Genomic DNA, 25,142 nt, shown 5'->3' with positions numbered 1-25,142 from the left:
AGATGACTTAATAAAAGAAGTTATAATGACGGTAAGAAGTATGATGGATGAGTGGAAGGAAAAGGCTAATGCCGAGTTACAAACTCAAATCGAGGAGGTAAAGGATATAGCTGCTGGGATGGAAAGAAAGCTGGATGGCAAGATAGATCCTACTATAATTTCGCTAGACCAACAAGGCGAAGCAATTAAAGAGCTAACTAAGATTGCTGAACTGAATACTAAGGAGACCGAAAATCTCCGTGCCGAGAACAAACGCCTATCAGAATTATTACGCAAAACAAACGAGAAATGTATTGATCTGGAGGGATGCCAACGCCGTAAAAATTTGCGTATAGTTGGTCTGAGCGAAGGTCGTGAGGGGAGTCAAGATCCTCGAAAATTTGTTGCAAAACTTTTAAAGGATATTCTGAATTTGGATCAAGAATCCCTGTTGAGCCGTGCACATAGGGCTCTAAGACGGGCCCCTGGGATAGGTTCATCGCCCAGACAAATGATTGTAAAAGTGGCCTTTGATCATGTCTTCGAAGAAATGATGAAGATAATAATAAAAAAGAGAAACCTGAAATACGAGGGAGACAACATCAGTATTTGTAGAGACTACCCAGCAGAAGTGGCCAAGAAAAGATCACTATTTAGAGAAACAAGAGGTATCCTGAGGAATTTACAGAATACTAAGGATCTGAGATATGGCTTGATGTACCCAGCAACACTGAGAGTAACTTATGATGACAAGGAATATCGTTTCGTTAAGTATACTGAAGCATTGAAATTCGCCCGAGACATACAGCAGAAGCCAGAAGATGAAGAGAGAGAAGACGCGGAGGAAGGACCCGAGGGAGAAGGAGAGGACTGAACTTTTATCATCGACCTGTGGTTATGAAATACTCACTTAGAAGGAAGTGGAATAATGGACATTTAGTTGTAGTTCTGTATTAATTATTAGAAAATACTTAATTATTCCATGATAATAGTATTACATATTATAGTATTAAATACAATTGATATTAGTAATTAGCAAATAGTAATATGAATAATAGAAATAATCACTAAGTACTAAGTATATAAAGTTAGTACCCCACCCCAATATATATAGCATTTGAGATAGGAGCTGGTATAATTAACATCTTTTTTTTTTCTTTAAAAAAACGGAAGTCTTTAGATTAATGGCCATGTTAATGTGGCTTTCACCTTCACATACTACACACTATATAAGTGTAGTTTCTTTTTTTTCTGAGCACCCTATTAACACCCTTTACTTTTTTTTTATTATTGATATTTCTTATTGTTTTTGTTTTTTATTGATCTTATATTATATATTATTTGAATGTAGATGTGAAGGATATTGTGTATTTAGTTTAAGAATACATAGATGCGGATTAAGGTGGATAGAAATTCTCATTGGATCGATGTCCGGGCGCAACGGGGAGCTGGGGGAGTCAAGAAGGCTACTCCAAAAAAAGCCGCCCTAATAGTAAAATGCATGATATAAAGGTGAAGACTGGGGGTGATGGAGTAACCTTCTGCAGTTGGAATGTAAAAGGAATTAATGAACCAATTAAAAGGGGAAAGGTGTTAGCTCAGTTGAACAGATTGAAGACAGATGTCATTTTCCTTCAAGAGACTCATCTTAAAAAAGATGCTCAACATAGATTAACAGCTAAATGGATTTCTAAGGTGTATCATTTATACATAAATCTAGAGGAGTTGCAATAATTATTCGCAAAGGTATACCTTTCATACAAAGTTCTATTATAGCGGATAAAGAAGGCAGATATGTAATAATTACAGGGGAATTATATTCAAAAAAGTTAATTTTAATGAATATATATGCCCCTAATTTTGATAATCCACTATTTTTTAAGAAAATATTTAATAATATTCCTATATCCACTCAACACAATTTAATAATTGGAGGTGATTTAAATTGTACTTTAGATAACTATCTAGATAGATCATCTGCAAAAAGGAAAGCTGCCTCGAAATCAAGTAAATTCATAAATGCTTTTATCAATACATCTAATATTAAAGACATCTGGAGGTTAGATAATCCATCCGGACGAGAATATTCTTTTTTTCTCGCCCGTACATGGAACCTATTCGAGGATAGATTATTTTTTAATAGATTCTAAATTACATCCTTTTACGTATGACGCAAAATATCATAATATTATCATCTCGGATCATGCGCCATTAACATTTAAAATAAAATTAAAACATATATCTAATAAAACTACTACCTGGAGATTTAACCCTCAGATATTAAAGGACAATGACTGTTGTAAATATGTGATGGATCAGATTAAATTATTTTTTGAAACTAATGATAATCCTGAAATTTCCCCATCACTATTTTGGGACACATTTAAGGCATTCATGCGTGGCGCAATAATATCCGCACAAGCATATCTCAATAAAGAACATCTAAAAATAGAACAACATTTAGAAAATGAGATAAAACGTCTAGATAATGAAAATATAAAACAGCCTTCCAAAGAGTTAAGTAATAAAATTGCATCAGTAAAATATAGATTAAATAAAATATATTCTAATCAAGTTATTAAACTTTTTCAACAAACTAAACAAGTGTATTTTGAATTTGGAGATAAACCTCAAAAATTACTAGCACGACAGCTTAGAAAATTAGAAGATGAGAAGATGATACACGGAATTAGATCTGAGTATGGAAATATACTGACTACTCCAAAAGATATTAATGATAGATTTTTACAATATTATAAAAATCTTTATTTGTCAAAACTAACCGGACAAACAGATAGTATGGAAATATTTTTACAAGAATGTCAAATCAATAGCTTAGATCAGGAAGGTAGAGAATTGTTAAATGCTGAAATAACAGTAAAAGACATTATAGAATCAATTAGTTCGCTAAAGAACGGAAAAGCAGCGGGCCCGGATGGCCTGAGTGCAGAATTTTATAAAAGATTTCAAGATCTGATTTCTCCAAGATTACAAATAATGTATAGATATGCATATGACCAAGGAAAATTACCAGAATCTCTAAATGAATCCACAATTACACTCATCCCTAAAGTAGATAAGGATTTGGAAGATCCTGGATCATATAGAGCGATTGCCCTTTTAAATACAGACCAAAAAATATTAATAATTCCCACTGGTAACTACGCACTTTGTCGGAGCACATTATCGTACGCGTCATGCAAGCCATCTTAAATGACCACCTAAACTGTCAATTGGCAACCTAAAAAGCTGTCAAGGTTGCCCGGCTGGCAACAAGGAAAAAAAGTTAAGCGAGAGCCCTGAAGAGGTCACATTGTTTGAGGGTGGTGAGGGTATTGCAGTTTAGAAAGTCAAACCAGGGCAGGATCTTCACTGTGTATGGCGGGGCGCTGGTGCAATAGACAATAGGTGCAGGAGTAGGCCATTTAGCCCTTTGAGCCAGCACCGCCATTCAATGTGATCAACGGCTGATCATCCCAAATCAATACCCCGTTCCTGCCTTCTCCCCATATCCCTTGACTCCGTTATCTTTAAGAGCACTATCTAGCTCTCTCTTGAATGTATCCAGAGAACCGGCCTCCACCCCCCTCTGATGCAGAGAATTCCACAGACTCACAACTCTCCGTGAGAAAAAGTGTTTCCTCGTCTCCGTTCTAAATGGCTTACCCCTTATTCTTAAACTTTGGCCCCTGGTTCTGGACTCCCCCAACATCTGGAACATGTTTCCTGCCCCTAGCGTATCCAATCCCTCAACAATCTTATAAGTTTCAATAAGATTCCCTCTCATGCTTCTAAACTCCAGCGTACAAGCCCAGCCACTCCATTCTCTCAGCATATGACAGTCCCGCCATCCCGGGAATTAACCTTGTAAACCTACGCTGCTCTCCCTCAATAGCAAGAATGTCCTTTCTCAAATTAGGGGACCAAAACAGTACACAGTACTCCAGGTGTGGTCTCACTAGGGCCCTGTACAACTCTGAGCCTTGCGGAATGTGTGGAGCCGAGGGATCTAGGAGTGGGGGTACGAGTTGGGCCGAAGGACTTCTTTCCAACGCTGTATCACTCTATGACTCTCTGACAAAGTGCTAGAGCAACTCAGCGGGTCAGGCAGCATCTGTGGAGAAGATAGACACAAAGTGCTGGAGTAACTCAGCGGGTCAGGCAGCATCTGGAGAGAATGGGTGGCGTTTTGGGTCGACACCCTTCTTTGGTTTAGTTTAGTTTAGAGATGCTGCGCGGAAACAACAGGTCTTTCGGCCCACAGAGTCCGTGCCGACCAGCGATCACCCTGTACACTAGCACTATGCCATGCACATTAGGGGAAATTCCTCAATTTTGCGGAGGCCGAATAATCTACAACCCTTAACGTCTTTGAAATGTTGAATTTAACCGGAACACCCGGAGTAAAATCCCACGCAGGTCAAAAGGAGAACGTACAAACTCTGCACAGACAGCACCCGTAGTCAAGATCGAGCCCGGGTTTCTGGCGGTGAGGCAGCAACTGTGCCGCCGCGCCAGTGTGCCACGCAGAATTATACAATGGTTTCCTCAGCCATAAACACACTCAATATGTGCTAGTAATGTCTTGTTTGCCAGCTTGTTGACCCTCTGTGTTCCCCTCCTGCAGGGTTTAGGAGCCGTTGCTGTGGACGGAGAGACGGGGACATGAGCCGCCATTGAGGGTGGCCAGGGTGCAGGTGAGCCCCCCCCCCATCTGCTCGGTGTGCGGACTGAGCTTCGAGGGGCTGAGCTTCGATGGAGGACCACAAGACGGGGCACAACAAGGAGAAGCGTTATGAGTGTGACGTGTGTGGCAAGGCCAGCCAGAGACCGAAAAGTTGGAGACCCACCGGCGGGTGCACACGGTTGCTCCACCTGTGGCAAGAACTTTACCCAGTTGTCGGGGCTGCGGGAGCACCGGCGTGCGCACAGCAGTGAACGGCCCTTCATCTGCTCCGAGTGCGGCAAAGTCTTCAAGTCGTCCAAGGACCTGAAGGTGCACAGGCGCCTGCACACCGGGCAGCGCCCCTACACCTGCAGTGACTGCGGCAAGGGCTTCACCCGCTCCAGCCACTTGCTGGTGCACCAGCGCATCCACACTGGCGAACGCCCCTACACCTGTGTCCAGTGCGGCAAGGGCTTCACCCACTCCGGCAACCTGCTGGTGCACCAGCGCACCCACACCGGCGAGCGGCCATACAACTGCAACCAGGGCGGCAAGGGCTTCACCCACTCCGGCAACCTGCTGGAGGACCAGAGCACCCATACTGGCGAGCGTCCCTACACCTGCACCCACTGCGGCAAGGGCTTCACCAGCTCCACCAGGCTGCTGTCCCACCAGAGGGTGCACGCCGGCGACCGTCCCGTCCCCAGCCCGGTGTGTGGAGAGCGCTTTGCCATGGCCTCCCACGCCCTGCCTTACCAGCACGTGCACACCAGTGGCCAGCCCTATGACTGCCCGCACTGCGTTGACGAGTTTGACAGCTCGCGGGGGTTGCGGCAGCACTGGCAGAACCATGCCGGCGAGCAGCTGCTCCCACTGTGACAAGAGAGCATGGGGGCTGCGGGAGCACCAGCGGATACACACCGGAGAGAGACCCTTTGTGTGCGATGAGTGTGGCAAGGCAGGGCATGTACGGTCCTTGAAAGTCCTGGAATTTGAAACTGTTTCAAGGCCCTGAAAGTCCATGGATTTATCATAGGTCCTTGTAAGTCCTTGAAAATGTACTTTATCTGATGAAAGTATTAATTCAAGCAGTAATGCGGCGTTTATTCAACATTTATAATGGACAATTTTATTAAAAGTCGGGAAAGATTGTTAGATATGTTTGCTAATGACGTTCCCTGTCGGAGGGAGGGGGGGGAGAGTCAGACCAGGCTGTCTGCATCGTGAGGTTGTGGGCCTGGTGCTGAGATGACGGCTCTGGCCCGCTGGTGGCCGGTGCAGTGTGATGGTGGATTAGTGTGTGTGTATTTGTATGTGGGTGTGTATGTGCGGGAGTGTGTGTGGGTGAATGCGTGTGTGTGGAGGTGAGTGTGGGGGTGAGTGTATGTGGGCGACTGTGTGTGAGGGTGTGTGGCTGAGTAAGTGTGTGGGAGAGAGTGTAAGGGAGTGTGGGGATGAGTGGGTGAGGGAGTGTGTGGGTGAGTGGAAGTGTGTGGGAGAGTGTAGGGAGTGTGGGTGAGTGTGTGTGGGTGAGTGTAAGTGTGTGGGAGAGAGTGTAAGGGAGTGGGGATGAGTGTGGGTGAGGGAGTGTGTGGGTGAGAGTGTGGGAGATAGTGTAAGGGAGTGTGGGTTAGAGTGGGTGAGTGTGAGGCAGTGTGTGGGTGAGTGAGTGTGGTTGAGGGAGTATGGGTGAGAGTGTGTGCAAGAGACTGAGGGAGTGTGTGGGAGAGTGTGTGGGTAAGTGAGTGTGTGTGGTTGAGGGAGTGTATGGGTGAGTGTGTGTGTGTAAGGCAGTGTAGGTGAGGGAATGTGTGTGTGGGTGAGGGAGTGAGTGTGTGTGGGCGAGTGAATGGAAGTGTGGGTATGTGGGGTGAGTGAATATGTGTCAGAGTGTGTGTGGGTATTTTCAGGTGGGTGTGGGTGTGTATGTGGGTCTGGGGAAGTGTGTGTGGGAGGGTCTTGTTTGACCCTCTCGGGGGACTAGCTTGCCCCCCCCCCCCCAAGCAAACCTGAAGTGATGCCCCTGTTTGACACTCCAGCACCTACAGAATGAGCACTGCAACACTGGGGAGCGTGGGAACTTGCACGTTACTTTGCTCTAGGCTATCAAGTTGAGGGTTTCAATTACATTTTGAAATCACAAAAGCAGTTCCATCATTCCCATTAATGTGGTTGCATAAAACGTTAGCATTTTGTTGGTTAACCTTGATTGGTGGCTACAAGTTTTGTTTTGAATTTCCTCCATTTGTTTTACTTAAGTTCTTTTGTGAGTTCATTAAATTTATAAAACTGACATTTCTTTATGTTTTTCTGCGGCCTGCAAAAATGTGCCAAATATATAATGTGGCCCTCATGGTGAAAAGTTTGGAGGCCCCTGTTGTAAGGTATAATTTAACAAAATTACAGTATAAATTACGGGCAAACAAGCATGAAAATGGTGTCATATCAAGGTATAATTATCAACAATGTCATGTGTAAAGGATACGTCTCTCTAACTAGAGTAAACAAGCGAGGAACATGTATCATGTTACAAGTAGGTGTAGGTGTAATATATATATATATTCTATATGACAAGTGTAAACAAGCAAGGAGTTGGTGTCATTTTAAGGTATGATTATCACACATTTTCTGTGTAAATTAAGAAGTGACAAACAAGTGAAATGTGTTATTTTAAGGTACAATAAATTACAGTATAGATTTAGGGTAAATGGGCAAGAAAATGGTGTAATTTCAAGGTGCAATTACCAACATTTTCTGGACCCCAATCTCTCTTCCTCTTATGTCAGTTATTTTCCTGTCTCACGCCTGATGACTGGAGGTCAGTGCGACAGGCCTGTAGTCTTTAATACCAGCAATCCTTGTCTTTTTGGGTACAGGGACAATAGTGGAGACATTAAAGCAGGCAGGGACAATACAGGTTTGCAGGGACTGGTTGAAAAGCAAAGTTTTCTCTTATCCTGGTTTCACATTGACCAACTAAGAGATGAGAAAATGGACCATCAGCGCTCTATTGAAGTACGAATATAGATAAATTAACCATCTTGTGTGTCATTAATTATTATGTAGTTTAGTTTCATTCTGTGCAACATGGACTAATGGATTGACTGATCACCTCCTCAGATTTCCTTGAAAATCAGTGCCTGTATATCAGAGCACACAAGTAACACAACAGAAAACAAGGTCTCAACTCCAAATTCCAATGGGCAATTGGCAATTTTTCAAGCTATATCAAAGGTTCATAACTTTGAAGGAACTTTGAGTTGAAAGTTGAATTTTCTGCTGTGTTCTTTGTACCAGGGGTGTGCAAAACATGATTTTCAATCAAATCTTACCTGGTGACCACCCAACTTGCTGTCATTTGGTACAGATTCAAATCATCCAATACCAAGCAATGTATGTACAAGTCTCCGACAAACCATCAGAGAGAGAAAGGAGAGAGGGAGAGGGAAAGATAGAGTAGAGGAGAGAGGGGGGAAGAGAGAAATGAGAGAGAGAGAGAGAGAGAGGGGAAAATAGAGAGGAGAGGCGAGAGAGAAAGAGAGGGATGAATTTTAAAGGAATTGCCGCATTCACTTTCGGGGCAGATTTGCAAGTTTGACCCCAGCGTCTGAAGAAGGGGCTCTGCCCGAAACGTTGCCTATTTCCTTCGCTCCATAGATGCTGCCTCACCCGCTGAGTTACTCCAGCATTTGTGTCTCCAGTATTTGCGTTTCAGTTTTGTTTCCATTCGGTTATTTGTCTTCGACTTCTTTGCTTCAGATTCTCGTCCTTCGATGCCACGTCCACACACTACTTCTGTGCTGCACTGTTCGATACAAAACACTAACATACAGATTGTCATCACTCTAATATGTTCTGTGAACAGCCATTTCCTCAATGCCAGAGACAGCCCGCCATTGGTTTCTGATATATTGAAAAGCTCATGAAATTCTCACCCTGTTCATCCTCCACGAGCAGCTAATTAATCCAAGAGCAACGGCCAGTTTATTCACCAAGTAGCCCAGAACTATGATGATCCTAATGTCTGTGGAGGACGAAATGTCTAATGATCCTGTGAAGGACAAAATTGACATTTTAATTTCCTTTCTCCACAGTGTTTCATAATTAAATACTCCTGTCTGTGATGTGACAACATTCTGAATTAGACACTGGGACACAGTGAGATATATTTGTGCCACGTGTTGCTTTATTCACTGATATAACATTATGCCAGCAATTGGCAGGCTACAGTGAAGTGACACTTTGATCTGTAGCATTGGGCATTGATGGAAATATGGGAGACTTTGAGAGAAATTGTTTTATTTAGCATTATACAAGAAAAAGGGGTGGAAGTTTGCAACCTTCACGTGGTCCGCCCTGTTTCAACTAATGCAATCAACTCGACGTGTACAAACGGAAGATCAAATAGAACAAGTTGTCCAACAACTTTAGGCTGTGCACGCCACACGCAAGACGAAGAAGATACAGGAAGAAGTATAATTAATATTCCAGCAGTGGTTGAAGGTTGTTATTGGTCCTTGTGAAATCTGCAGTTAGAATTTTGTTTGGAAATGCCTTTAATGTCAAGTATTTACTACAGTCAAGGTACAACTATATTCCCCTATCAAATGTCAGGACATCAAAACTCAATCGTGACTCTAAGTATGAAGAACAAACTCTTATCACTTACCACAGGACTCCTGATAGTTCGGGACAAAAAGCCGGGGCAGGTCTTGATCAAACAAAACACATCTCCAGTTCCCTCTGCCTCTCTCAGCTTTCTGAATAACCAGACTCAGTGATGTCTCTTCCTCAGTCAGTGTCTTTTCTCCAACACGTTTGCCATCGCCATTGATCCAAACCAGTCTCATTGACCCAGTGTCATGAGACACAGAGCAGGTCAGGGTAACGTTGTCTCCCTCAGTCACTGCATCAGACGGTTCAGCTGTGACTGTGGAAACAAGCAGGTTGTTTACATTTTAAACAATAAGTTCATCAGTAAACTCAGTGGCAATATTCTGACTCCTACCTTTCACTGTGATTAGATCAATGGTGGGAAATCGATTTCCCTCCAGATCACAGGCGTAAAGTCCGGCATCTTGAAACACAACGGGGACAATCCTCACACTGAAATCCTTGCCATCGTAGAGTTTCCCTGAGGTCACCAGTCGATTCACGAAGTTGTTCCCATTGACATTGATGATGATGGGCTGAGAACGTGCTGCAGATGTTATTACTTTCAGCGGTTGAAGGTGTGAGGGATAAGATGATTAAACCACCATTGTGAGGGGCCGAACGGTTGTAGTCACCGACCTTGTGATGGGCCGAGTAACTGGAAAAACCAACCTTGTGATTCGAACAAACAGTCAGACCTTCAGAGCTGTTGATAACATTGTCCCATAACAAGATGAGGTAAGGAATGTAGCTGACAACGCAGAAGCTATTCTTTAGGTCAAAGGCAATTAATTAGGTTAGGGCACAGATACTGCGCATGCTTAATCAGTTAAATTAATATTAACTTTACGCCCCTCATGACAAAGAACCTAATTTAAATGTACATGCGATGTATGATGTGGGAGGAGAGGGAATGATTGATGACGCACGGAGGAGAGGGTTGGAAGATTGTGAACCTCGGTACCCTGATTGGAAGGGGTCAGAAGGGGAGGCGTCCGATCAATAAAGACTGTATACTGAATTGTATAAAAATAGACGTTTTTCCTTTGCTCGGAGTGTCTCAACTTGGAGAGGCACCCGATTCTGCAGACTCGCAAATAAAGCATTTCTTGTTTCCACGATTTAGTCTCTGAGTAGTGATTGTGAGCACAAACAATATATCTCACAAGTTGGGGGCTCGTCCGGGATCGCCACTCCGGCCACTTGACGGAGGCACGAAAGGAAGGGAAGGTGCACCCTGCTGATTCAGCAGTCTCTGATCTCCTTGCTTGCCGTCAGTGGTTTGAGCGAGTGATATTCGGACAAGAGACTCTGGAAACAAGAGGGAATCCGGTGAAAGGGATCAAGCAATCGAGTAATTTCTGTGCACAGGACTCGGGTAAGAATATTGACTATTAAGTATTACTCGGGCGATTGGGTTCTGTTGGACGGGAAAAGGTCTGACAGGGATGGGTAACCGGAACGGGCAAAGTAAGGGCCCGGGGAAAAAGGCTCAAACTGGTGAAGAGCCGCACATTCCGCCTAATAGTCCATTGGGGCGGATGTTGCACGGATGGGGTGAGGGGGGGACTCAGGGTAAAAGTAAGAAAGTCATGATAAAGTATTGTTACTTTGAATGGCCAAAGGAACCCATAAAAGGGAGTTCAGTGTGGTGGCCAAGGTTGGGATCCAATGAGGATTGGGTAAAACAGGCCTTGAAAATATTCGTAAATGAGAAAGAACCGATAAATCAGATAGAAATAGATTACGCCCAGTGTTGGATACCCTACAATGGGATGTACCCACTAAAAACAGATGCTCAGAAGGTATACGTACGACGAGATGAGGAACGACAGAAAGCAAAAGCAAAAATGATGTTACAAGCAGTGCAGCAGGTAGTAGAAAAGAACACAAAGGTGACAGAAGGCTGGGCACTTATGGTGACCAAGAACGAGGTAGAGGTGGAGGACGAGGAAGAGGAAGGGGTGAATGGAGGGACCAAGGTTGGGGTCCCCCGGGAAATAAAGAACAAGGATCAGGGGGATGGCGCACCGGGCCATCCCGGTGTTATCATTGTCACAAAGAAGGACACTTTAAAAGAGAATGTCCAAAGATAAGGCATGAAGTACAATCATACACACTGATGGAGGAATAGAGGGGTCAGGGGTTCCCCTCCTTGGGGTTTGTAGGACGTACACGGGAACCCTTGGTAAACTTAAAATTAGGTCCCCAAGGAGAAGACACGGTATTTATGGTAGACTCAGGGGCGGAAAGATCAAGTGTAACCAGGATACCGGAGGGAATGGGATTAGGGGGAAAGCAAGTCAAAATCTCTGGAGTAGGGGGAAAGGTAATGAAAGCTCCCGAGATAGAAGGAGTAATGGTAAGATATGAAAATCGAGAGGCCATGGAAGACTTAATCCTGGTGCCCCAGGCAGGAATAAATCTGATGGGAAGGGACTTACAAGTTCAATTAGGAATGGGCACAGCTCCCGTAGGTGGACAGATGATAGTACAACTATATAAATTGACGACCGAAGATGAAGAAAGAATAGTCTCACAGGTGTGGGCAAGAGAGGGAAATAGGGGAGGGCTAAGAATACCACCTCTGAGGATAGCCTTGCGAGAAGGAAGTGAAGTAGTGCAAGTAAGACAGTATCCGATTTCAATGGAAGGAAGGAAAGGGCTGCAGCCAATTATAGAAAACTTACTGAAGGATGGAGTATTGGAGAGTTGTATGTCCCCCTACAACACGCCAATACTCCCTGTAAGAAAGACTGACGGAACGTTCCGACTGGTCCAGGACCTAAGAGAATTGAATAGGGTAGTTAGGGCTCGACACCCGGTAGTCCCAAATCCTTATACCATAATGGGACGTATACACCCTAACCACAGGTGGTTCAGTGTGGTAGATCTGAAAGACGCCTTTTGGAGCTGCCCCCTGGCTGAGGAAAGTAGAGACCTTTTTGCATTCGAGTGGGAAAACCCAGACACACTGAGGAAGCAACAGTATCGATGGACTGTGCTCCCTCAGGGATTTACTGAATCCCCGAACCTGTTCGGGCAAATATTAGAACAAGTATTAGAGGATGTTCCCAGGACCTATGGGACACAATTATTGCAGTACGTAGATGATTTGTTACTCTCAGGCGGAGAAGAAGTGCCAGTAAGGGATGCAACCATAACCCTCTTAAACTTTTTAGGGGAAAAGGGATTGAGAGTGTCCAAAAATAAACTACAATTTGTGGAACAGGAGGTTAAATATCTAGGACACCTGATTAGTGACGGGAAAAGGAGAATAAACCTGAAAGAATAGCTGGGATCACCGGGCTGCCGATGCCAAGGAACAAAAAAGAAATCAGGAAGTTTCTGTGGTTAATTGGACACTGTAGATTATGGATAGACAATTACACCCGACAAGTCAAGTTCTTGTATGATAAATTGTGTGAGGAGACTGATAAAGTACAATGGGATTCTGAGGACGAACAGAGATTTGGAGAAATAAAGAATAGCCTGATCACCGCACCGGTACTGACCCTCCCGTCCATTGATCAACCATTCCATCTCTTTGTTAATGCGGAGAATGGAATTGCGTTGGGGGTACTGACACAAAAGAGAGGAGGGAAGCGACAGCCAGTCGCATTCCTTTCTAAACTATTGGATCCGGTATCACGAGGGTGGCCTGTATGTATTCAAGCGGTCGCAGCAACAGCAATATTAGTGGAAGAAAGTAGAAAATTGACATTTGGAGGTGACCTGGTAGTATCTACTCCCCACACGGTCCGGACAATACTAACTCAGAAGTCCAACCGGTGGTTGACTGACTCCAGGATCCTAAAGTACGAAGTGATACTTATGGAAAAAGACGATTTGACCATTCTGACCGATAAGAATTTAAACCCTTCCCAGTTTTTATACTCGGCGGACGACGAGCAGGATGGGCAGAGACCAGAACACTACTGTAGCGAAGTTATAGAACTACAGACCAAGAGCAGGGAGGATTTGGAGGAGCAGCCTCTGGTAGAGCGAGAAATGTGGTTTATAGACGGTTCTTCCCGCTGTATAAATGGAAAAAGATATAGTGGGTATGCCATAATAGGAGGAGAAGGATTTGAAGGAGTGGAGGCGGGCAGGTTGCCAGGTAGTTGGTCGGCTCAGTCATGTGAATTGTATGCCTTAATACGGGCGTTAGAATTGTTGGAGGGGAAGGAAGGAACGGTGTACACCGACTCCAATTATGCATTTGGAGTAGTGCACACGTTTGGGAGAATATGGAAAGAAAGGGGGATGATTACAGCAAGAGGAAAGGAGTTGGCACATGAGCAATTAATTGAGAAGGTGCTGGAAGCATTACATTTGCCAGAAAGGATAGCGGTGGTCCATGTGGCGGGACACCAAAAGGGGAACTCATTAGAAGCAAGGGGAAATGAAGCGGCAGACGGAGCCGCCAAAAAGGCAGCGACAGAAGGAACAGTGAGGATGTTGTCTTTAATACCATTAAGGGAAGGAGTAGGAAAGATACCTGTATTCTCACAGGAGGAGGAGGATAAAATGAATGAGTTAGGGGCTCGGCTTTCCACTGACGGGAGGTGGTGGACGCCGGATGGGAAACAAATGTTAACCAAAGGATTAACTCGGGATTTGATGACACAACTGCACTCCCAGTCACATTGGGGAGTGCAGGCCCTGTGTGACACACTACTACGGACCTACGCTTGCCGAGGTATCTATACTTTGGCTAAGCAGACAGTCTCCGGTTGTGTGTTATGTCAGAGGGTTAACAAGAAGGTAATGAGAGCTGTCCCTGGTGGAGGACAACAATTGGCTATAAGACCCTTCCAGAGAATACAGGTAGATTTTACAGAACTTCCAAGAATACAAAGGTGGAGGTACCTCCTAGTAGTTGTAGACCATTTCACCAGGTGGGTGGAAGCATTTCCCACGATAAATGCCACCACTCAGGCAGTAACCCGGATATTATTAGAACAAATCATTCCCTGATACGGGGTCATCGAATCCATAGATTCCGACCGAGGAACACATTTTGCCTCTAAGGTTCACCTGTTGGTTTGCAGTACCTTGGGAATAAATTGGAAATTGCATACACCCTGGCACCCCCAGAGTTCTGGGCGAGTGGAAAGGATGAATGCAACCCTTAAAACACAGATAACTAAGTTAATGGAGGAAACCAGACTACCCTGGACTAAGTGTTTACCGATTGCATTATTAAGAATACGAACGGCACCCCGTAAAGATATTGCGGTGTCTCCCTACGAAATGTTGTTTGGGCTGCCCTATCTTGGAAAGGTAGAGGGCACGCCGACCTTCGAAGGCAGCGATGTGTTCCTGAGGAACTATTTACTGGCAGTGTCTCGTTCCCTTGCAGAATTAAAAATAAAAGGACTGTTGGCACAAAGTCCACCACTCGACTTTCCAATACACGTTATAAAGGCCGGTGACTGGGTACTGATTAACAGTTGGAAGGAGGAGAAACTGCAGCCCCGGTGGACTGGCCCATACCTGGCATTGCTGACAACGGAGACAGCAGTACGAACAAAAGAAAAAGGGTGGACACATGCGACCTGGGTTAAAGGACCCGTTGACCAGACGTCAGTTCCTGAGAAAGACGATCAGTGGACGGTAAAACCAGGGAATAAGCCCCTGGCATTAACTTTCAGTAAGAAATAAGTGTATGAAACTAACAGCATGAAAGGAGCAGTTGCAGTATTACTAACTATGTATGTAACCATTATAAGAAGTGTTAATAACTGTGATAAGTGCTACCATCCTATCAGATATGGAGGGCGAACAACTAGAGCATTTACCTATCATTCCCATGTAAGTGATGTTTGCTACGACCTAAGGACTAGAGCTGTTTGTCAGGACGGAGGGAGGGGGTATTATGTAGTAGAAAATAAGGGACATGTAGGAAGTGTTGGGCACATTACCTGCCCAAAAGGGGAGAAATGGGTCTGCATGACCAAGGGAGGACAGTTCGACATCCCTTCCCGAGCCAGGGATGAAACATTAGACAGCATTAAGGAGGTAGTGATAGGGATGTTAGCAGAAGCAGTAGTCAACAAACCTCCCCCACCTTCCCAGCCTTCTACTCAACTGCACCAGACTATGTATGATGAAATAAAGCAGCAGATTGAGATCCCCGAAGTGGGGAGAAACCTGTTTGTGGACTTGGCCCTCCGGATAGCCAGAACCCTGAATGTGACTAACTGTTGGGTTTGTGGAGGACCGCTGATGAGCTCACGCTGGCCATGGAGAGGATCTATCATTGAGGTATGGGACCTGATAAAGTGGAATTTGACGGTGGGAAGAGATCGAAGTCCCCAGGAATGGGTCCTAACACACACCCCGGTTGGAACTGAGTGTATCGCCAGGCCCTGGGCAAAGGATGCCATCCTAGTAGGCAGCAGCCCCTGCCAGCGCATCATCACCCAGTGGCCAAATCAATCCCGAGTGTGGTGGCCAGAGGAACCTCAATGGTATCCCACTGTAAAGGATGAAGGAAACTGTGCTATCTGGATGAAGACTGATGGAAGCGAATCGACTGGATTATGGAATTGCACCGGGAACAACCCTTACCAGGGAATCCCAGTGTTGCAGGACATATGGAACAATGTTACCTCTAGTGGACCGGCCCCTTTTTCTGTTGACCACTGAGGAGGGGCGGTCGCTAGGAACACCCATCTTTGACGATCTACACCGAACGAAGAGAGGAATGGACATCGGAAAATGGGAAAATTATGAGTGGCCACTTGCAAGAATCATCTCATATTATGGACCAGCCACTTGGGCACAGGACGGATCCTGGGGCTACCGGACCCCAGTGTATATGTTAAATCGGATCATAAGACTACAGGCAGTGCTGGAAGTAATTACTAACCAGACTGCATCTGCACTAGAGATGTTGGCGAAGCAGCAGACACAGATGAGAACAGCGATATACCAAAACCGTTTGGCCTTAGACTACTTACTAGCCGAAGAGGGAGGAGTATGCGGAAAAATCAACCTCTCTAATTGCTGCCTAAACATAGATGACAACGGGCAAGCAGTAATGGATATATCAGAAGGAATCAGAAAAATAGCACATGCCCCGGTACAGAGATGGAACACAATCATGGGAGCAGGATGGTGGGATTACATTTTAGGAGGAGCCTGGTGGAAAGCGGTGGGACTGGTGATTTTATGGGCATTAGCTGCATTGATCATTATTCCCTGTTGTATACCATGTCTCAGGGTTCTTATAACTAGAAGTATAAGCCAAATGCAGGCAGTTGTAGTCCCCATGGGGGAGAAAGGGGGCGTCCAGAAGATAATGATAATGAGGCCGAGAGAGGACCCAGAGGAAAGGGAGATAAAAAGAATGTTATTAGCTTTGGAACAGCAGGAAGTCTAGGAATGGGGTTTAATACAGGATGCGTAGCAAAAGAAAAAGGGAGGATTGTGAGGGATAAGATGATTAAACCACCATTGTGAGGGGCCGAACGGTTGTAGTCACCGACCTTGTGATGGGCCGAGTAACTGGAAAAACCAACCTTGTGATTCGAACAAACAGTCAGACCTTCAGAGCTGTTGATAACATTGTCCCATAACAAGATGAGGTAAGGAATGTAGCTGACAACGCAGAAGCTATTCTTTAGGTCAAAGGCAATTAATTAGGTTAGGGCACAGATACTGCGCATGCTTAATCAGTTAAATTAATATTAACTTTACGCCCCTCATGACAAAGAACCTAATTTAAATGTACATGCGATGTATGATGTGGGAGGAGAGGGAATGATTGATGACGCACGGAGGAGAGGGTTGGAAGATTGTGAACCTCGGTACCCTGATTGGAAGGGGTCAGAAGGGGAGGCGTCCGATCAATAAAGGCTGTATACTGAATTGTATAAAAAATAGACGTTTTTCCTTTGCTCGGAGTGTCTCAACTTGGAGAGGCACCCGATTCTGCAGACTCGCAAATAAAGCATTTCTTGTTTCCACGATTTAGTCTCTGAGTAGTGATTGTGAGCACAAACAATATATCTCACAAAGGTGACGAGGTGACCAGGTCCACTCAGCACGGGAATAGCTATCACCATAACTCCCAGAACAAACCAGGTGAAGCTCACTGTGACCGGTGCTGGAGCGGTAAAGTATGTATCCCCCATTATGTAAATCTGTATCAGAGAGACAGAGGATAACTCCTTTCAGTATTACAGTTACTGTGCCATACACAGATTCTCAACCGTATTCTTATAAACATTCGTGGTATTTTGTTCAACTGATCAAGTTTCAAATGTAACATATTTCATGAATGCTGCACTAAACTCATCAGATCATTATAAAATACAATGTGCTGTACGGCAGTAAGTTGCAGTGAAGTTTGGATATTCCACTCTACATTTCAACATGAGGTTGGCCCCCACACCCGGACTGTCCGGGAATGTCCCGGGATGGAATGAAACCTCCCGGAGACTCCCGAGAGCGGTGTGGGAGGTGAATGTCTCTGTCAGTCTGAAGTTGGTGGTTCAGGTTCAGGTTCAGGTTCCGGTTCGGGTTCGGGTTCAGGTTCAGGTTCGGGTTCGGGTTCGGGTTCAGGTTCGGGTTCGGGTTCAGGTTCAGGTTCGGGTTCAGGTTCGGGTTCAGGTTCAGGTTCAGGTTCGGGTTCAGGTTTAGGTTCGGGTTCAGGTTCGGGTTCGGGTTCAGGTTCGGGTTCGGGTTCAGGTTCAGGTTCAGGCTGTGGACAGAAGCAGCCCAGAGGATGCCTGCACGGGGACTGACCCGGACACGTTGGCCCTTCAAGTGGATCGGCACATTACCATTAATCCCACCATCCCTCTCCCATTCACCCCCATTGATTCCCTGTCCTTCCCTGTTCCCGGGTCCTGCTCCCAGCTGAATGCTGATCCCAAGCCCGAGTCTGCAGCAGCTGGAAACACTTCAAGCAACACCAGACATGGAGAGAAGGGTCAGTGTGGGGAGAGGGGATGGATTGTTGTTCAGTGTTGATGTGTGGGTCGGGACCCCCAGTGTGTGTGTGAGCAGCAAGTGCTGGTGACTACACTTTCTATCTGACACTTTGACGTGAGTCCTGTATCAGTATCTCAGTCTCAGATACTGGAGCATTGATGGCAAGATGAGTCCTGTATCAGTATCTCAGTCTCAGATACTGGAGCATTGATGGCAAGATAAACTGACAAAATACTTTACTGAACAATGGTTACAGACAGACATCGCCCTCCTGTGCTGTGTGTCTGTCACGTAGAGACAAGCAGGCAGCTGCTCCACACAGATACTTTCTGGAAACTTCTCCCTGATCATTGCAGCATTTTATACTGGAGAGCAGTTGGTCACTGCCACAGTTCTGCACGGAGCGCACATATAATATTACAAGAAGCACCGTGATACAAGTGTCTACTTCTCAATTTGAGAAGGAGAAGGTTAAATCAGAAATGGCAGTGATGCAGTTGAACAAAGGGGACTATGAAGGCATGAGAGAGGAGCTGGCCAAGGTAGACTGGAAAGGGATCCTAGCAATGGCAGGAATTTCTGGGCATAATCCGGAAGATGCAGGATCATTTCAATCCAAAAAGGAAGAAAGATTGTAAGGGGAGTAGGAGGCAACCGTGGCTGACAAGATAAATTAGGGATAGAATAAAACTAAAAGTAAAGATGTATAACACAGCAAAGAGTAGCCGGAAGCCAGAGGATTGGGAAACTTTCATGGGACAACAGAAGGAAACAAAACGGGCAATACAGGCTGAAAAGATGAAGTACGAAGGGAAGCTGGCCAGGAATATAAAGAAGGACAGTAAAAGCGTCTTTAGATATATAAGAGGAAAAGAGTAGCAAAGTTAAATGTGGGTCCCTTGAAGGCTGACACGGGTGAAATTATTATAGAAACATAGAAACATAGAAATTAGGTGCAGGAGTAGGCCATTCGGCCCTTCGAGCCTGCACCGCCATTCAATATGATCATGGCTGATCATCCAACTCAGTATCCCGTACCTGCCTTCTCTCCATACCCTCTGATCCCCTTAGCCACAAGGGCCACATCTAACTCCTCTTAAATATAGCCAATGAACTGGCCTGGACTATCCTCTGTGGCAGAGAGTTCCAGAGAGTCACCACTCTCTGTGTGAAAAAAGTTCTTCTCATCTCGGTTTTAAAGGATTTCCCCTTATCCTTAAGATGTGACCCCTTGTCCTGGACTTCCCCAACATCGGGAGCAATCTTCCTGCAGCTAGCCTGTCCACACCCTTAAGAATTTTGTAAGTTTCTATAAGATCCCCTCTCAATCTCCTAAATTCTAGAGAGTATAAACCAAGTCTATCCAGTCTTTCTTCATAAGACAGTCCTGACATCCCAGGAATCAGTCTGGTGAACCTTCTCTGCACTCCCTCTATGGCAATAATGTCCTTCCTCAGATTTGGAGACCAAAACTGTACGCAATACTCCAGGTGTGGTCTCACCAAGACCCTGTACAACTGCAGTAGAACCTCCCTGCTCCTATACTCAAATCCTTTTGCTATGAAAGCTAACATACCATTCGCTTTCTTCACTGCCTGCTGCACCTGCATGCCTACTTTCAATGACTGGTGTACCGTGACACCCAGGTCTCGCTGCATCTCCCCTTTTCCTAATCGGCCACCATTTAGATAATAGTCTGCTTTCCTGTTTTTGCCGCCAAATGGATAACCTCACATTTATCCACATTATACTGCATCTGCCAAACATTTGCCCACTCACCCAGCCTATCCAAGTCACCTTGCAGCCTCCTAGCATCCTCCTCACAGCTAACACTGCCCCCCAGCTTAGTGTCATCCGCAAACTTGGAGATATTGCATTCAATTCCCTCATCCAGATCATTAATATATATTGTAAATAGCTGGGGTCCCAGCACTGAGCCTTGCGGTACCCCACTAGTCACTGCCTGTCATTGTGAAAAGGACCCGTTTACTCCTACTCTTTGCTTCCTGTTTGCCAGTCAGTTCTCTATCCACATCAATACTGAATCCCCAATGCCGTGTGCTTTAAATTGGTATACTATTCTCTTATGTGGGACCTTGTCGAAAGCCTTCTGGAAGTCCAGATACACCACATCCACTGGTTCTCTCCTATCCACGCTACTAGTTACATCCTCGAAAAATTCTATAAGATTCGTCAGACATGATTTACCTTTTGTAAATCCATGCTGACTTTGTCCAATGATTTCACCACTTTCCAAATGTGCTGCTATCCCATCTTTAATAAATGACTCTAGCAGTTTCCCCACTACCGATGTTAGACTAACTGGTCTGTAATTCCCCGTTTTCTCTCTCCCTCCCTTCTTAAAAAGTGGGGTTACGTTTGCTACCCGCCAATCCTCAGGAACTACTCCAGAATCTAAAGAGTTTTGAAAGATTATTACTAATGCATCCACTATTTCTGGAGCTACTTCCTTAAGTACTCTGGGATGCAGCCTATCTGGCCCTGGGGATTTATCGGCCTTTAATCCATTCAATTTACCCACCACCACTTCCCGGCTAACCTGGATTTCACTCAATTCCTCCAACTCCTTTGACCCGCGGTCCCCTGCTATTTCCGGCAGATTATTTATGTCTTCCTTAGTGAAGACGGAACCAGATTAGTTATTCAATTGGTCCGCCATATCCTTGTTCCCCATGATCAACTCACCTGTTTCTGACTGCAAGGGACCTACGTTTGTTTTAACTAATCTCTTTCTTTTCACATATCTATAAAAAAACTTTTGCAGTCAGTTTTTATGTTCCCTGCCAGTTTTCTTTCATAATCTATTTTTCCTTTCCTAATTAAGCCCTTGTCCTCCTCTGCTGGTCTCTGAATTTCTCCCAGTCCTCCGGTATGCTGCTTTTTCTGGCTAATTTGTACGCATCATCCTTCGCTTTGATACTATCCCTGATTTCCCTTGTTATCCACGGATGCACTACCTTCCCTGATTTATTCTTTTGAAAAACTGGGATGAACAATTTTTGTAGTTCATCCATGCAGTCTTCAAATCTCTTCCATTGCATATCCACCGTCAACCCTTTTAGAATTAATTGCCAGTCAATCTTGGCCAATTCACGTCTCATACACTCAAAGTTACCTTTCTTTAAGTTCAGAACCATTGTTTCTGAATTAACAATGTCACTCTCCATCCTAATGAAGAACTCAACCATATTATGGTCACTCTTGCCCAAGGGGGCACGTACAACAAGACTGCTAACTAACCCTTCCTCATTACTCAATACCCAGTCTAAAATAGCCTGCTCTCTCGTTGGTTCCTCTACATGTTGATTTAGATAACTATCCCGCATACATTCCAAGAAATCCTCTTCCTCAGCACCCCTGCCAATTTGATTCACCCAATCTATATGTAGATTGAAGTCACCCATTATAACTGTTTTGCCTTTGTCGCACGCATTTCTAATTTCCTGTTTGATACCATCTCCAACTTCACTACTACTGTTAGGTGGCCTGTACACAACACCCACCAGCGTTTTCTGCCCCTTAGTGTTTCGCAGCTCTACCCATACCGATTATGGGCAACACGGAAATGGCAGAAGAGATGAACAGGTACTTCGGATCTGTCTTCACTAAGGAAGACACAAATAATCTCCCAGGTGTACTGGAGGACAGAGGATCTAAGGGGGTGGAGGAATTGAAATACATTTTCATTAGGCGAGAAATAGTATTGGGTAGGCTAATGGGACTGAAGGATGATAAATCCCCTGGGAACTGATGGTCTACATCCCAGGGTCCTCAGGGAGGTGGCTCTAGAAATAGTGGACGCATTGGTGATCATTTTACAATGTTCAATAGATTCAGGATCAGTTCCTGTGGAGTCAAGGGATGTGGGGAGAAGGCAGGCACAGGTTATTGATTGGGGACGATCAGCCATGATCACATTGAATGGCGGTGCTGGCTCGAAGGGCCGAATGGCCTCCTCCTGCACCTGTTTTCTATGTTTCTATATCCAATGGGAGGTGTGCACACTCACCGTTCTCTACAGTAAAATCTCCGTTACTTGTGTGAAGAATGGTTCCGTTTTCCCGCACTTCACACACATACAGCTTCCCATCCTCCACTGTAACGTGTTGAACCATCAGATAGACCGTGTTATCCAGGCGGATGTGATCAGTGTTGCTCCTGTTCTGCTGGGATGAGTCCATGGGTCTCCACTGAAGACTGACTGTATCTGAGAGTCTGGAGATGGTGCAGCTGAGTGTAATGTCACTGCCCAGCAGAGGCCTCTGTGGACTTGCTTCAACTGTGAAAAACATACCAATGAAATTCAGAGTGAGTAATGGTTTGTACAAGTCAAGTCCCAGATAGGACAATGACATTCTTGCTTGCTGCAACACAACAGAATATTGTAGACATCAATACAGAACAGATCAGTGTGTCCATATACCATAGAATATTTATATATACACACATAAATAAACAGATAAAGTACAATAGGCTGTTATAGTTCAGAGTTTGTTTGAAGTTGTGTTTAATAGTCTGATGGCTGTGGGGAAGTAGCTGTTCCTGAACCTGGATGTTGCAGATTCCAGGCTCCTGTACCTTCTACCTGATGGTAGCGGAGAGATGAGTGTGTGGCCAGGATGGTGTGGGTCTTTGATGATGCTGCCAGCCTGTTTGAGGCAGCGACTGTGATAGATCCCCTCGATGGAAGAGAGGTCAGAGCAGATGATGGACTGGGCAGTGTTTACTACTTTTTGCAGCCTTTTCTGCTCCAGGGCGCTCAAGTTGCCGAACCAAGCCACGATGCAACTGGTCAGCATGCTCCCTACTGTGCACATGTAGATGTTAGAGAGAGTCCTCCTTGACAAACCGACTCTCCGTAATCTTCTCAGGAAGTAGAGGAGCTGATGAGCTTTCTTTATAGTTGCATCAGTGTTCTGGGACCAGGAGAGATCTTTGGAAAGATGCACGTCCTGAAATTTGAAGCTCTTGACCCTTTCCACCATCGACCCGATGATATAAACGGGGCTGTGGGTCCCCATCCTACCCTTTCCATGGTTCACAATCAGTTCCTTGGTTTTGCTGGTGTTGAGGGCCAGGTTTTAAGTGCTGGCACCACATGGACAGTTGCTCGATCTCTCTTCTATACTGTGACCCATCCCCATCAGTGATACGCCCCCACAATAGTGGTGTCGTCAGCGAACTTGATGATGGAGCTCGCACTATGACCGGCTACGCAGTCATGAGTATAGAGTGAGTACAGCAGGGGGCTGAGCACGCAGCCTTGAGGTGCTCTCGTGCTGATTGTTATTGAGACTGACACATTTCCACTAATACGAACAGACTGTGGTCTGTGAATGAGGAAGTCGAGGATCCAATTGCAGAGGGATGCGCAGAGACCCAGTTCTGTGAGTTTGGTAACCAGCTTGGAGGGGATGATTGTGTTAAATGCCGGCTGTTCACCGTGGGACTGCAGTTGACACCGGCAACATACAGGCATTGTTGTATTTACACATGCTCTGTTTCAAATATTCACAAGCTGTTGAAAATACATCTATTTCCACTCCTAGGTGTATCTGATTGGTCTCAAGAGGTGAACTCTATGGCAGAGCTCATGTTCTACAGGTGATGAATGGACTTCCATCCACCTGGTCACAGGGTAACATTAAATAGCAGTGTTACCCCGGGACCACTACACGGACACATTGGTTCCATACCACCTTGCTTGCCGCGATCACCTTACCGTGTTCCGGCAAGAAGACCATGGCATTCGCTGTGGCTAGATTCATTGATTTGCAGTTCCCAGTGAAGTCATCAAACTATTATCACCCATCCCTGCTGATCATTACAGAATCAATGAACAAAATCACTTCCCCAGTTGTTTGACTTTTCACCGGGTGGAAGAAGTCTCACAATTCCCGCCATCTCTCATCATTCATTAGAGGTGACAATATTTACAGAGATTAATTCAACATTATTGATCCTTATCGCACCCACTCACCTTTCATCCCAAATATTTCATATTGTTTCAGGATTTGCTTTCTCGGTTCTGTTTGAGTCAAAGTGAAAATTCCCGCCAATTTAAATGTGGGGTTATCAATTGTTAGATCAAGGGTATAGGAATTCACTTTCATCTCCGGGTACAAGTTGCCAGCGGCGTTATCTTTGATCCAAGAGTTCCCCATTCTTCTAAAAGTCGACACTTTTCCGATTTCCTTCCCTGAGTGTGGTTTCCATTCCCAGACAACAACAGTGTCTTTCTCAGCATTGTCCGGTACGTTTAACACAATGTCATCTCCATTATCCAAGAAATACATTCGATTTCTGTTTTCTGTTGCGAATACGAACAATGAAGAATTAACATTTAAAACACATTTTCCCCACCCACCCCATATCTGTAATCATTAATTTTGAACTGCATTTAATTCCAGACAGTTGTGATCTTCCTTGGAAACCCCAGCGAGGAAGTCACGGTTTGTGAAGAGATGTGTGTGTGGAATAACCTGGCCTGATTGATGCAGGGATATGTCATCACATGAGTGAGTGAGTGAGTGGGGGAGGGGGAGGGAGGTGGGGATAGGGGGTTGTGTTGGGGTTAGTGGAGGAACTACACCTGGTTTTGAAGGGACTTTGTGGGAGCGTGAAGTGAAGACATTGCGTCTGGTTCTCGGGCTGCGACTGGATCGATAAGTCAAGGGAAGTTCCACCCACATGGACTGTGGTGAGGAGATGTTTGGGGAAGATGGTGTGGACAACCGTGTCAAAGGCTGCAGAGGCTGAGCGGGATGAGGAGGGAGAGTTTAACTCTGTTACAAGTTCACAGGAGGTCATTTCTGAATTTGATAAGGACCGTGTCGGTGCAGGAGAAGGAGAGGGAGTTGATGGGATGGGCTCATAA

At 45.1% G+C, this 25,142-nt stretch overlaps 1 protein-coding gene across 1 annotated transcript; it reads right to left on the bottom strand.

The window, feature by feature from the left end:
• Positions 1-5,427: 5,427 nt before the first annotated feature.
• Positions 5,428-24,429, bottom strand: LOC116969607. The gene is made up of 6 exons (XM_033016438.1): positions 24,246-24,429; positions 22,275-22,544; positions 9,654-9,845; positions 9,315-9,575; positions 7,758-7,785; positions 5,428-5,518 (listed from the first exon to the last, which is right to left on the bottom strand). The coding sequence occupies exons 1-6, from the start codon at positions 24,427-24,429 to the stop codon at positions 5,428-5,430; spliced, it is 1,026 nt and encodes a 341-aa protein (XP_032872329.1).
• Between the last annotated feature and the right edge of the window lie 713 nt (positions 24,430-25,142).

Source organism: Amblyraja radiata, unplaced genomic scaffold (genome assembly GCF_010909765.2).
Source record: "Amblyraja radiata isolate CabotCenter1 unplaced genomic scaffold, sAmbRad1.1.pri S89, whole genome shotgun sequence".
In the NCBI taxonomy this organism is placed as follows: Eukaryota; Metazoa; Chordata; class Chondrichthyes; order Rajiformes; family Rajidae; genus Amblyraja; species Amblyraja radiata.
The sequence above is the reverse complement of the archived record's forward strand: the minus strand, read 5'-3'. Positions and strand labels throughout refer to the sequence as shown.